Below are 14,577 nucleotides of genomic sequence, written 5' to 3'. Positions count from 1 at the left end.
TTAATGTATGCAGACAGAGAAAGATGGTGCCCATAAATTACAGACAGAATAAATAAAAAACATTCTTATTCATTCGTAAATGGCATATATGTATGCATTTTATATATTTCCTTTCAGAACAGAAACCCTGTATGTCCATAACCACTACTTTTCAGGAAATGGAGAAAAAAAAAAAAACAGCTAGCTAGTTCTTTATTTGCCTTGCATTGCAAACAAGCAGAGATGCTCCAAAATATGTGCGACACTTCATTCAAGATAGAGGCGGGGCGGAGTTTTGAGGTTTGACCAACAGTTTGAGGAGCCAACGCACTGTAAAAAATTATTTTCATGATTTGTTATCACAACATTTTTCTTTTGTCAAATCAACTTAGATAATTAATGTGGTTCAGATAACTCAAAACTCAAATATTTTGAGTTTCTGTTGATTAAATCAATCGCCTTCATTTTATTAACTCAGATTTTTAATTTCAGTGAACTCAAAATTTGAATGCAACCAGGTAACTTACTTTTTAAGTTAAACCAACAATTCTATTTTGCAGTGCACTACAATTGTAGTGTTCCAACTTTTTCTACTTTAATATCCAGTTTTGCTCTAAAATATGTCATTTTTATGGATTTGTTACAAATGCTGTTTAATGTTGACTTTAATCTGTATTTAACCTGGGACATTTTATTAAGGAAGAGCTAGACATTCAAAAGTCTGACTCCCTGGTATGTACAGTCCATTCAATCAATCTGTTTAATTTAAAGGCACAGTATGTAAGTTTCGCTCTAGAGGTCGCTGGCATGTTTTGCAGGATTTTTTTCACATTGCAGCAAAACAGACTTAAAATAATCTGTCATTTCTACATAAGTAATATATCAATTGAAACTATAGAATGTCTTCTTTGATTTGTGTACACTCAGAGTAAAAACACAATGTTGTGCTTTTTGTAAAATAAAGAAAACTAACATGATGTGTGATCTCTCGTCTCCCTCTGAACGAAGTCCAATCTGATAGTTCTCAGAAAATGAACTGTAACTTATGCATACTAATGACAAAAAAATGACACTTATGTCTAAAGAAATGTTGAAATGTCAGGTTTTAAATCGTGCAAGTCAAATCGAAAACAAACATTCTTTATGTAATCTGTATGAAAAGAGAGCCATGTCAGAAGTCCGTGATTCAGCTCATTATCCGCTAATGCGGCCACGCCCACGGAGCCAGCACTATTCAGATGCAAATTCAGAGTCAATACTTGTATGCATTGTCTCAATCGTGTAGTGTCTTGAAAAGTGTTTATCTGGATGTTAAAGCCATGGTTAGCGATCTCTAGAAGACATGCCGTTTGTTCCTGGTTCCTTTTTTTCTTTATATGAATTTGTGGACTAAAGGTGCACAGAGCACCCTCCGGCTGCAAGTATGAATTGAAAACACAGAATCCAGCACTCATTGTGATGACAATAAATATTGAATAAATATTACTCCTCTGTATAAAAAATTGACATAAACATATAAGAATCCATCAATATTTCTCCAAATGTGCATGCTTTTAAGCTAAAAGCCTATATGAAATGCCATAGAGGTAACATAATTGTTCAGACACTTTGCATCACAGAAATACAATATATTTTTACCGTATATAATGGAATACCATTATTTTAAATTGTAATAATATTTCACAATATTGCTGTTTATGATGAGCTGAGACATGATTACAGAGGGTTTTTTCACAGCCTACCTGACTGAAGGGCCTCATTAATATGCAAGTCATTTCAGGTCCTTATTATGTGATTCTTTTGTCTTCAAGGGTGTAAATAACCCATTATTCATGATGATTCACGCCTCCACGCATACTGTGTTTCTTGACAGAAAGTGTCTTACAAAAACTAAATCAATATATTGTTTTATATGAAGGAGTAGGCAGCATAATTTTTTACATAATTCTGAAGCAAAAACTCTAGTCTACAACCTCCAATACCCAGAAGTCTTATGAACAAAGATTTAATATACTTTTTTTGGCCTTATTTCAGTGACTTATTTTTTTTGTTTTTTCAATAACCACGCATAAACATTATTCCTTCAAAAATACAAACATGTACATACATGTTCCTCACATATTATGGTAGCCTAGTTTGTACTGAATACAGTGTAATGATACTTGTGTCATTAATATGTTTATGAACAACTGAAAAAAGCACAAATGTCAGGGCATGTCAAAACTTCTCCAGGCCCCAAATCAGCCTCAGACTCCAAAGGGTTAAAAACAAGCCTTCACCTCCACAGCTGATGGAGAGCAATACGATGGGACTCAGGCAGAAATCATGTTCATGGATGAGCTAATGTATTAAAGTTTTTTTAACATTACTGTGGTAAGGAAGCAGGACAGGGCCGAGAGCCTAGGGCATTTTACATTGCTGTTTATATTATGCTTATATGCCACAGTTGGCAGCTGCCGCTCCTTCCGTTTTATTGTTTGTTTATTTTACAAATAAAGTTACGTTTAACATCTGCCTCCTCCTTCCCTTTTGAACTTTGCATTTTGTTACAGTTTTGTTTGGTCACTTACATTCACATTATTTTATTTAATTCTAACAAAATAGCCACAAATGCTGAATTACTACTTATACAGGTCAGTTTTTTGATGAATTAAAATGGTGGAGTAACGCAACATACTAACAATAGGTTTGAGTGTGTTGAAAGTTATGTTATAATGCTACTCTATGTATTTGCTCGGTGGTTGCTGACTTTTGTCAAAGTCCCTTTAAGACAAGTCATTTTACTCGGCAGCCATCTTTGAAACGCCTCTCGGGCATTCTGGGCATCATGCAATCTCTTTGAATGGGGAAACATCAAATTCTCCAAAAACTGTTCGCCAACATTACGATTAAATTTCATATTTGAAATCACCAATGAAATCTGACAACAACCGGCTCATAAATTTAGTTTCTAAACGCTTGAATCATGACAAAAAAACTGCATTTTTCAGGCTGGATCAAGCTAATGCGCATGCGCAGACCTAAATGCGCGTCTCTTCGGAGGCGCGTGTCTGACTGTTTCTATAGAAGGCGGGACTTATTCCGCCATATTGTGCGTTACACTTTCTCCCATTCAAAACAATACAAGTCTTGTATTATTCTATAGTCTTTGCTTTTGTTGCTAAATGGAATGCGTTTACTTTTAAAATATATTGTATGGTGGAGAAAATGCTGTATTATTGTTACTACAAATAAAGCTCTTTCTGATTATGCTATGTTAGCCACTTGACAAAATAGCATTGTCTCTGAGGCATGGTACAAACGTGTTACTCACGGTAAATCAAGAAAACAAGATTCAAACAATAAAACTAACCGTGTTGAGCTATAGAACAATGATTCGATTTCTCTGCATCTATAACATTGTTCTAGTGTTTTTGGATATTTCAATCCAAATATCTTACATATTGTGACTTTAAACTTTGTTTTGTTTAACTAAGTTACATTATTTTGAACAATGGAAGTTCTCCAAGGGCTTTCCGGCTTATGCTAACAGACTCAGGAAAGGTGCTTTCTGGGGGTCTGTTTGATCCTCCTGCACGTGTTACTGTGAAATTGCTATTTTGCACTGTGTTAAAATACAGTGTCTTGTGTAAGTTGCACACCTGTGCCTCAGGGAATCCTACTGTTTACATCCACACTGTGCACACTTCAGTAATCCAGAACTAACGTCTTTTTGTCTCCCTGTTTTTTTTCTTTTCTATGATGAACAGACTTGCTGGTGGATATGCTGGGAGTTCTGGCCAGCTACAGTATCACCGTCAAAGAACTCAAACTGCTCTTCAGCATGCTGAGAGGAGAAGGAGGGTTGTGGGTAAGCCACTGAAAATGAGTGAATACTCATGTAGGGCTTTGGGGCTCCAAGGGGTTGTTAGCTTCACTGCTTTTGGAGATCGTTTCGGAGCCTTTTTTTTTGGAGCCTGGATCTCTGGAGCAATCAACCGCAGAGCAGAGCAGATCAGGCCTGCCCAGGTATCGATTCACTGTTCTCTCGAGTGAGGGATATTGACAGAACATCAACTGCTGGCGGACACCAAAGTGAGGATGTTGTCACAATAGCTTTATGTTTTTGGATAGAGTGAAGTACCCCTTTTGGAGAAAAAAAGAGAGACTTGTGTGAGGACTTGGGCTTTAATAAGATGATTAGTTACGAGACATGAAAATAAAATGTATTGATCAGCAGTGTTTTCATTAGCTTGCCAAAACAGGTGAGAATATGACGGACTGGATCGAAGTTCTTAAATCAAAACTGATTTAGTGAGGCAAAACATTACATTTAAAATGGAGCATTTCAGAAGTTCTTGCTGAGAAGGTCCTGTGGGAGTTTATTTATTGTGATTTGCGTTTTCCATAAGTCGCTTATCTTACCTGTCACGTACTTCTGTCTTCCACAGCCAAGACATGCAGTCAAACTGCTCTCAGTTCTCACTCAAATGGCTCAGAGACACGGACCCGACACTTTTTTCAACTTCCCTGGCCGAAGTGCAGCTGTGAGTGACCCTGCATTTTTTTCCACATTATGCACATTTGCATCTCCTTTTAATTTAATTCGTCGTGAAGTTAAATTAAATGTTGTTTTTAAACTGTTATTTTCATGATATGGATGATAACTGACAAAATATTTAAACTCAGTTTTGCCTAAATAAATAAATAAATAAATATAAAAAAACTAAAATAAATCATTAAAGGGATAGTTCACCCAAAAATGAAAATTTGATGTTTATCTGCTTACCCCCAGTGCATCCAAGATGTAGGTGACTTTTTTTCTTCAGTCGAACGCAAATTATGATTTTTAACTGCAACCGCTGCCGTCTGTCAGTCAAATAATAGCAGTAGAAGGGAACTTCAACTATAACAGTAAATAAAACTTGCTTAGACAAATCAAAATTAAAACCTGCGGCTCGTGACGACACATTAATGTCCTAAGAGACGAAACGATCGGTTTGTGCGAGAAACCATACATTATTTATATAATTTTTACCTCTAATACACCACTATGTCCAACTCCGTTCAGCTTCCTGTTAGTGAGGTCAAAAAACGCGTTGTGGTGACGGAAGTGATGTCTCGCCCATATACTTCAATGAGCGCGAGACATCACTTGCGTTGTCAGAGCGCGATCTGACCTCACTAGCCGGAAGCTGAACGAAGTTGGACATAGTGGTGTATTAGAGGTAAAAAATTATATAAATACTGTTCGGTTTCTCGCACAAACCGATCGTTTCGTGTCTTAGGACATCAATGTCACGAGCCGCAGGGTTTAATTTGGATTTGTCTATGGAAGTTTTTTCGACTCTTATTGTTCAAGTTCCCAATCACTGCTATTATTTGACTGACAGACGGCAGCGGTTGCAGTTAAAAATCATAATTTGCGTTCGACTGAAGAAAAAAAGTCATCTACATCTTGGATGCACTGGGGGTAAGCAGATAAACATCAAATTTTCATTTTTGGGTGAACTATCCCTTTAATTGATATTTCACAAAGCAAACATTTTTATTATGCACACTTATATTAAAATTATGTGGTCAGTAAGATTTTTTAAATGTTTTTGAAAGTGTCTTATGTTTACCAAGGCTGCATTTATGTATTTAAAAATACAATAATTACAGTAATATTACAGTAATAACTATTGTCTATTTTAATATATTTTAAAATAAAATTTATTCCTGTGGTTGCAAAGCTGAATTTTCAGTGTCACATTCAATGTCACATGATCATGTCAATCATTCTATGCTGATTTGAAAATTTCCTTTATTATAATCAATATTGAAATCAGATGTGCCACTTAATATTTTTGTGGAAACTGTGACTTTTTTCTCTTTTTTTTTTTTCAGGATTCTGGAAGGATTTTTTTTTTTTTTTGTGCAAATCTTTAATCTCAGTTTTGATCAATCAATTTATCTATCTATCTTTATATATATATATTAGAGGTGGGCATAGATTAATTTTTTTAATCTAGATTAAATGGCTTATTTGAATTCTGCCAAAGACATTCAGAATATGTGAGATACCCAAATTGTCCCTGCGTCCCAATGTCCATACTATCCATCCTAAATAGTATGTGAGATTAAAATAAGTGTGTGCCAAAGCATAGTATGTTGAAAAGAGTATGCCAAAAGACCCCGGATGGTCTACTATTTCCGGTAGATTTTCGAAGTGTGGATCCGTGCACACTATAAAAGTTAATATTGCCCACAACCCATGGCACGTTGTACGAGGATTCAGTTCAGAACTACAAACACAAGTAAAAAGTGTTAAAAACTACAAAACATGACGAATATGCACGATCAACGTTGAGAGGTTGTTTGAGTGACTAATAATCCGTTCAAACTGATAGAAAATATTTATTTAATGTTATATGTGTTATTTTTCATCTGCAAATACCAATGTGGACTTTTATAAAGATCGGATTGGCCATTAACTTTTGAATGCATCTTTATGCATTAATATGAGGAGAGTTCTCCACATGAAAGACCCGCGACTGCAGATCAACGTGCTGCATTTCTCTCCGATACGGCAGGAAATTAGCTAAATGAAATGTGGAGGATGTAAAATGATTGACAGGCCAGTTTACGGTGACAGGATGCGACAGAGAGCAAAGACGCAACTGTATGACGTGATAGTATGTCCCAAAGCTTGTCTACTCTTTTGCTACACACTCAAAAGTAGCCTAAGTACTTTTTGTTCACAGAAAGAGTACATATTTTAGGGCGTAGTATAAGTAGGCGAATTGGAACGCAGCAAATGACTAGAGAAGATTAACCTCAGTGGAGTTAAACTTTTGTATAGGTTATATTTTGTATATTGACATCTTACCGCGTTTGAAACAACACTGATTCTGATGTTCATTCATGTTTATCTGATGCTATAAATGGCCTGATAAGAGATGATCAGTTTACGAGCCTCTTGAGCTGAGGCGCTACAGCAATCTGTCACGACCATGGTCACAACACATTAAAGAAAACGGGTTTTATTGTTTGAATTTCTTAAAAAACTACACAGTTTTAAAGCTGGGACTTTGTTAAATATCATAAGTTACCTGCTTTGTCTTGTCAGTGTCCTCTGCTCCGTGATGCATTTATCACTGTGTGACGTGACGGGCCTGACAGCACCACGGCTTGTCGACCAAAGCAACAGTAACTAAGGGGGGCTAGAGGTTCTTTGAGAAGGGTCAGTTCGGCTAGGTATACATCCGCGCTAAAATATCAAGGTGAAAGTCATCATAACTTGTGTAGAATAGACCCAGCTCCCAACCCAACTTTGAGAATAGATTAACGGCGATATTTTTTTTATCGCCCGATAAGAGTCTCGCGTTAACGCAGCACGTTAACGCCGTTAACGGCCCACCACTAATATATATATATATATATATAACCAAAATTTATTCAGACACCTTGAACATTTCATTCATTAATACAGTTTATTCACTATAGTAAAAAAAAAAAATGGTAATAATATAATAAAATAATAATTGTTGGTTCCAAATTTTTATACTTTATTTTGCTATCCTCACTTACATAAATTAAAATTCATATAAAAAATGTCTGAATATTTTTGGGTTTGACTATATATATATATATTCAGACATTTTTTATATAAATTTTCATATGTAAATTTTCACATATATATATGGATGGCTATATGTTGGAACAATAAGTACTTTTATAATTATTGGATTTTTAGAAGAGCTGAACAGTATCATGTAAAATAAAAATGTATAGCATGTTAAAAAATCAATACATTACATGTATTTTTCTGATTTCTGTTTTCTGACAGGCAATTGCATTACCTCCTATTGCCAAATGGCCTTATCAGAACGGCTTCACCCTCAACACCTGGTTTCGCATGGATCCTTTGAACAACATCAACGTGGACAAAGACAAACCCTACCTTTACTGGTGACTACATTCACAGCCTACGCTTTAATGTGGTTATATTTAACTTTGTCAACTCTTAGATAAAACTTGCTTAGCAGAAAAGAAAATGACCTTCAGGGCTTGCTTCTGTAAGTACATTATACTGAGTGGCTTTGTTTTAGTGTTTAACACACAGAGAGAAAGAGAGAGTGAGAGTGAGAGAGTTCTGGCTGCTTTACCACTTATATAATGAGCTTTGTTTGAAGATTTTGTTTTCTGATGATGTGGTGGATTATGCAAGCATAAAAGGGAATTAGGTCAGATTCTGCTGATTAAAGCAATAGGTGTTTGAACCCAGGGCAGAATGTTCTAGAATCATTTGAAAATCTTTGCAGAACGACACCAGGGTGGAAATAGACATTAATTTGGGCTTTTAATGTCAGCCAGGCAAAAAGAGCATCGTATGTAGAGACTTGTGGGTAATTAGAGCTCAGATCAATAGCACAGACGCGTGTTTATTGGCCAGGGTTCCAGGAGCGAGGGAAAACGGTCCTCGAGGGAGAAGGAGTGAGTGCATTTTGAGAGAGAGAAAGACAACATCCATTTTTGAACAGCCTTGCTCATTTTTTTTTTTTTCCCCCCATCAGCATTTCCCTCTGATGTTAGTTTACAAATATATTGCCCATCTAACAAATAATTTTAAAGAAAGTGTTTTTCATATGTTCTTGAATATACAAATTCCTCCATGCATTATGTAGATCCAGGAACTGAGAAACTGCCCAGGGCTTTGTGAGGAGGTTACAAAACAGTGCTGTTGAAGTCTGCCACGCTAATAATGCTAGCTACCGTTCTTAAATGCTGGGTTTGAGAGTGAGCGCTGTGTCCCGCTTGCTGTTGTGCTGCCAGATCTGTAGCCTGGAGCTGCCAAGAGCAGGACCGCTCACACAAACTCAGAGTTCAATCTGTGCGTGACACAGATTCGGAATAAAAGGAGATGTTCGCAAAGGAACAGAGTATTGATTCACGCTGAGAATCACTCTTATTCTCTGCTCTTGAAGACGCTAAAACGATCTCTTTTGCTGTTAGTTTTCTTGTATGTGACGGTTTATAGTCTTATTGTAGGGAACAGTGAACACAAAACTGTCTTTGACATTTTGAAATGTAGACATATATCTTTACTCTCTCTGTTTTGGAGAGGAAACTAGCTAATGCATATCAGGAAACCTACACACCCTGTTAAAAACCCTCGTAGAGCAGAATAAGCTGGTTTTCTAGTTTCCATGTCTGGTCAAACTGCTCTGTTGGCTGGTTTTAGAGGGGTTTTAGACACTTTAAGCTGGTAGACCAACACAGCCAGGCTTGGAGATCAACTTAAACAGCTAAGACCAGCAAACCCATCTTTTTGGTTTAACAAGTTTCAATAGAAAGTTCAAAAGGGTAGTTCAGCCATTAATTACTCACCCTCATGTCGTTCCACACCCGTGAGACCTTTGCTCATCTTCGGAAAACAAATTAAGATATTTTTGATAAAATCTGATGGCTCAGTGAGGCCTCCATTGCCAGCAAGATAATTAACACTTTAAATGCCCAGAAAGCTACTAAAGACATATTTCAAACAGTTAATGTGACTACAGTGGTTCAACCTTAATGCTATGAAGCGACAAGAATACTTTTTGTGCGACTTTATTTAACAATATCAATGATAACAATGGGCGATTTCAAAACTCTGCTTCATGAAGCTTCAAACCTTTACGAATCTTTTGTTTCGAATCAGTGGTTCGGAGTGTGTATCAAACTGGATATCAAAGTCACGTGATTTTAGTAAACAAGGCTTTGTTACGTCATAAGTATTTCGAAATTTCAATGGTTCACCACTGGGGGGCGTGACTTTGGCAGTTTCATGCGCGCTCCGAACCACTGATTTGAAACAAAAGATTCGTAAAGCTTCAAAGCTTCATGAAGCAGTGTTTTGAAATCGACTATCACTAGAAATTGTTGAATAAAGTCATTATTTAGTTTTTTTGGTGCAAAATAAGTATTCTCGTCGCTTCATAACATTAAGGTTGAACCACTGTAGTCAGGTGAACTGTTTTAAATATGTCTTTAGTAGCTTTTTGGGCATTTAAAGTGTTCATTATCTTGCTGGCAATGCAGGCCTCACTGAGCCATCAGATTTTATCAAAAATATCTTAATTTGTGTTCCAAAGATGAATGAAGGTCTTACAGGTGTGGAATGACATGAGGGTGAGTAATTAATGACACAATTTTAATTTTTTTGGGGTGAACTAACCCTTTAAGATGGGACTTTCTCTATCATGCTGAATGAGAACATCTTAAACTAGCATTAGTGGTTGAAGCTGGTCTAAGATGGACTGAGCTGGTTTAAAATAATCTCCCAGCCTAGCTAAACTGTTATCCTGGTTTAGCTGGTCAGAAAGCCGCTTTTGCAGTCTGACCAGCTGAAAAGTGGCCAAAACTCCTATATAAGACACCAATTAAAGCCAGCAAATCAAAAGTAAGCTAGTATAGCAGGGTTGTTAATTACTACTATCATAGCACGCTTAAACCAACTTAAGCTGGTTTAGATGGTCTCACTATGCCTGCATGTAAACCAAATAAAACCATCAAACCAGAAAAGTGTGACCAATGGACAACTGCCTGGTTGCTGACCACCTTTTTTTCTTTCCCCCAGTAGGGGATGTTAAGAAAGTATATTTTGCAAATACATCACATTAAAGTGTTATGCGATACAGTATACTATATGTGTATTTATTGATTTCTCAATTTCAGTTTCCGCACAAGCAAAGGAATCGGCTACTCTGCACATTTTGTGGGTAACTGCTTGATTGTGACATCATTGAAGTCGAAAGGAAAGGGCTTCCAGCACTGCGTGAAATATGACTTTCAGCCCCGCAAGGTAGGCTTTCATTTCTGACTTTGATTTTCTCTCTCTCCTACTAGCATCTGTAGTAATCTACTGATTGTGTTGTGAAGGAGTAAGAATTGAGTGGATGCACTTGTGAATTTTCTTGCTGTGATGCTCAGTGCAAATCAGGAAGCTGTGCCGGAGGATGTATGATCCAGTTAACTGGGCTAAATATGCTGTTTACAAACTGTTACTGAACCCCAGGACATGAGATAACTGAGGCCATTTTCTGTATTTGTTTTTGTTTTCTTGAATCGAAGGGAAATCTCTTGGAAATCACTGCACAGCTGCTGCAGTTTTGAAACATCTGTCTAATAAATGATTTTCTTGTTTCTACTCAATATTTAATGCTCTTAGCTGGTGTACTCTTTATAAACGTTAATTACTCCAACTTGCTCTTTTGCTCTTAGGCTCGACAAGGTCTTTCCTAAAATCAAATCTTACAGTTCAGTCGTACAGTTGCGGGAACTATTTTGCATATCGTGTGAAACAAGATAATGCAACTTTATTAATGGGATAGTTCACCCAAAAATGAAAATTATCCCATGATTTACTCACCCTCAACCCATCCTAGGTGTGTATGACTTTCTTCTTTCAGACAAACACAATCAGAGATGTATTTAAAAATATCCTTAGTCCTCCAAGCTTTATAATGGTAGTGAATGGGGGGCTGCGTTTTGAAGTCAAAAATAATGCATCCATCCATAAAAAAAAAAAGTAATCCATATAACTCCAGTGGGTTAATAAAGGCCTTCTGAAGCGAAGCAATGAATTTTTGTAAGAAAATAACCAATATCCAATTTTTAAAGAGAAATTTTAAGAGGATTTTGATATAAAAGAAGAGGAGCTTAAGTTTGTTGCACAGCCCTATTTGATTGAACCATGAGAGGTGTCTAAGCTTACAATACTCCTACATCCTGTGTCATACATTGCATCAGAGGATTACTCAGTTGGCGCAAATCGACTTGCGCATTCTGCGTACGGTCGTCCGCCGGAATCTAGTTATTTGAATTTATAAAGTTTTAAATATGGATTTTTTTTTTTTTTTTTTACAAAAACGCATCGCTTCGCTTCAGAAGGCCTTTATTAACCCACTGGAGTCGTATGGATTACGTTTCTTTTTATGGATGGATGCATTTTTTTTTTTTTTACTTCAAAACACGGCCCCCCCATTCACAACCATTATAAACCTTGGAGGACTAAAGATATTTTTAAATTTATCTCTGATTCTGTTCGTCTAAAAGAAGATAGTCATACACACCTAGGATGGCTTGAGGGTGAGTAAATCCTGGGATCATTTTCATTTTTGGGTGAACTTTCCCAATAAATAAATAAATAAATAAATAAATAAATAAATAAATAAATAAATAAATAAATAGATAAATAAATAAATAAATAAATAAATATATATATATATATATATATATATATATACAGCTATGGAAAAAATTAAGAGACCACTTAACATTGATTTCTGAACTTGGAGTGGTCTCTTAATTTTTTCCATAGCTGTATATATATATATATATATATATATATATATATATATATATATATATATATATATATATATATAAATGTATGACAAATAATAGGATGAGCTAAATAGTTACATTTAAATAGCACATTTATATTCAACAGAAAAAGAGCAGACCAATTAATATTTTAATTTTCAGCTACTTCTATGAGTTTAATTGAATAAAATGTTGATGTACAGATGTATGGAAGCCAATGTGGTCCAATCCTGATAAAACAACAGTTTATCTTTTTATTACAGTTTAAAAAGAGAAATGCATTTTAGTAGCTCATTGGATTACCCACTGTTACACACATGTAATGAACTGTTGTAGATCTCCAGTGGGTTAGATTCATAGGGTTTTTATTTTTTTCGTCTTCCTAATAATGGGATTTTTGATTTAGTGACTTAATATAAACGATAACAGGCTGTGTAGGAACTCTCTTAGTACATTTGGATGTGTTCTTGTTTTGAAGATTAAAAAATGCAGATAAATTGACAGAATGACAATAGAAACTTATCATAGTTCATGCATATATGATTATGTATTTTTTTTTAAATGTAGCTACATGGATATGTTAGGCATGTTGTTTTAACAATTAGTTAGTATGAAAGAGAAAACGCTGATTAATGGATGTTACATTGCTCTGAAAATATACAGCGAAAAGAGCACACACAGAACATGCTTCTTGTCCTGAATGTGTTTGAAACACTGCTCCATTTCGTGACTGTTTCGTGTGGTGTCACATTGACAGAAATGAAATCTGTAATGACCCTTGTCTTCTGCTAAGTAAACCTGCCTTTACTCCCTCACTAGTCTGATTTCCTTTCTGCCTCTGTCTGCTTCTTCTCCTCTCCTCTCCTCTATTCTCCTCTCACTCAAGATCTGATGTATTATTTATATCTAAATGCAAATTTTTACTGCATTAGACCTTCTGCCTGCTGCCCATGAAAATGGTTTTGGGTTGAATTTTGTGCTTCCAGTGCCGAGGAAGAAAAATACAGCTAAAACCCCATTTTAAAAAAAATATTCTGAAAAGATTCTGTCCATCTAAAACTTGATCGAGCCCAATTTTCTTAGAAATTGCAGCATTTGGCTTTCAAATGAGTGTTGCTGAATTAGTTTGCTATTAAGAAGTAGTTATAATTCAATTACTGTTATATTATCAGTGTTTTATACATGCAACTTGACAGTGATATCTGACATGTTAATATTATCTTTGGAATAACAAACACTGATAAGTCATTGACAGTGTGCATTAAAACTTGAAAAGGGTTCATTTCATGCTAATAATATCACAACATATTATTATTATTATTATTATTTATACAAGTGTATCAATATAACCATGAACTCTGATGCTTCAACAATATGCGATCCTGATTTTTAGATTATGATCCACCAGTTGAGAAACGCTGAATTATTTAAACAGACGACTCTTTCCTCATGTTCTGCTACAGGTATGCACTAATATGTTTTTCTTTCTCTAGTGGTACATGATCAGCATCGTTCACATCTACAACCGCTGGAGGAACAGTGAGATTCGCTGCTACGTCAATGGACAGCTTGTCTCTTACGGTGACATGGCTTGGCACGTCAACACCAACGACGTAAGGCCCCTTTGCTATCGCTCTCTCTGTCTGTAGCTGCCGGATGTTCTCTCGGGGTAATATCATCACCACTGTCGGCACAGTGTGAAATTAAACCATAAAAAATGCATTGATTTACCACAGTTTCAGAATAAATAAATATTGCTGCCAGCATGTCAAACCTATCATGCAGTTTAGCCTATACAGCAGTATGTGTGCTACAAAAATAACTTGTCTTTTTGATGCTGAATAATTTTCTTAATCAGTATTTTGCTGTCTTTTTGATGCTGATTAATGTTTGTTTTGGGTTTTTTTTTGCAATATGATGAACATGGGACAGTTTAATCAAATTTGATTTTTTTTTAATCAACCATGACAACTTTTGGAATTATTTTAACCAGCATTTTTTAATAAGCAAGGAATGTACATAGGCTTGGTCTTGGTGGACTAGATCTGCTATGTTTGCTGCTGCTAGATGAGTGAGTGATGAAAACAGTGAATTGAATTCAGCCTGCTGCAAGGAAACATAGGCAGAACCCCTGAGCTGATCTAGGCAGGTGGTGCTGGGGAAGGTGGAGGTCTAGCAAAATCCCATGGCGCGCTGCAGTGACTGATCCGATTCGAAGTCAGGAATAAATAGGTTACATAGATAGTAGGGGTGTAAGAAAATATCGAT

General features: G+C 36.0%; 1 protein-coding gene across 1 annotated transcript in view; it reads left to right on the top strand.

Moving 5' to 3' along the window:
* The window catches only part of nbeab (neurobeachin b), a 377,709-nt gene that overhangs the window by 99,218 nt on the left and 263,914 nt on the right, over window positions 1-14,577 (top strand). Inside the window, exons 3-7 of the mRNA XM_067364674.1 lie at window positions 3,729-3,829; window positions 4,410-4,505; window positions 7,790-7,911; window positions 10,660-10,786; window positions 13,803-13,922. Of these exons, the coding sequence (XP_067220775.1) occupies window positions 3,729-3,829; window positions 4,410-4,505; window positions 7,790-7,911; window positions 10,660-10,786; window positions 13,803-13,922 (566 nt within the window). The remainder of the gene's footprint in view (window positions 1-3,728; window positions 3,830-4,409; window positions 4,506-7,789; window positions 7,912-10,659; window positions 10,787-13,802; window positions 13,923-14,577) is intronic.

Source organism: Chanodichthys erythropterus, chromosome 17, assembly GCF_024489055.1.
Source record: "Chanodichthys erythropterus isolate Z2021 chromosome 17, ASM2448905v1, whole genome shotgun sequence".
Classification (NCBI taxonomy): domain Eukaryota; kingdom Metazoa; phylum Chordata; class Actinopteri; order Cypriniformes; family Xenocyprididae; genus Chanodichthys; species Chanodichthys erythropterus.
This window is presented reverse-complemented; position numbering and strand designations above follow the sequence as displayed.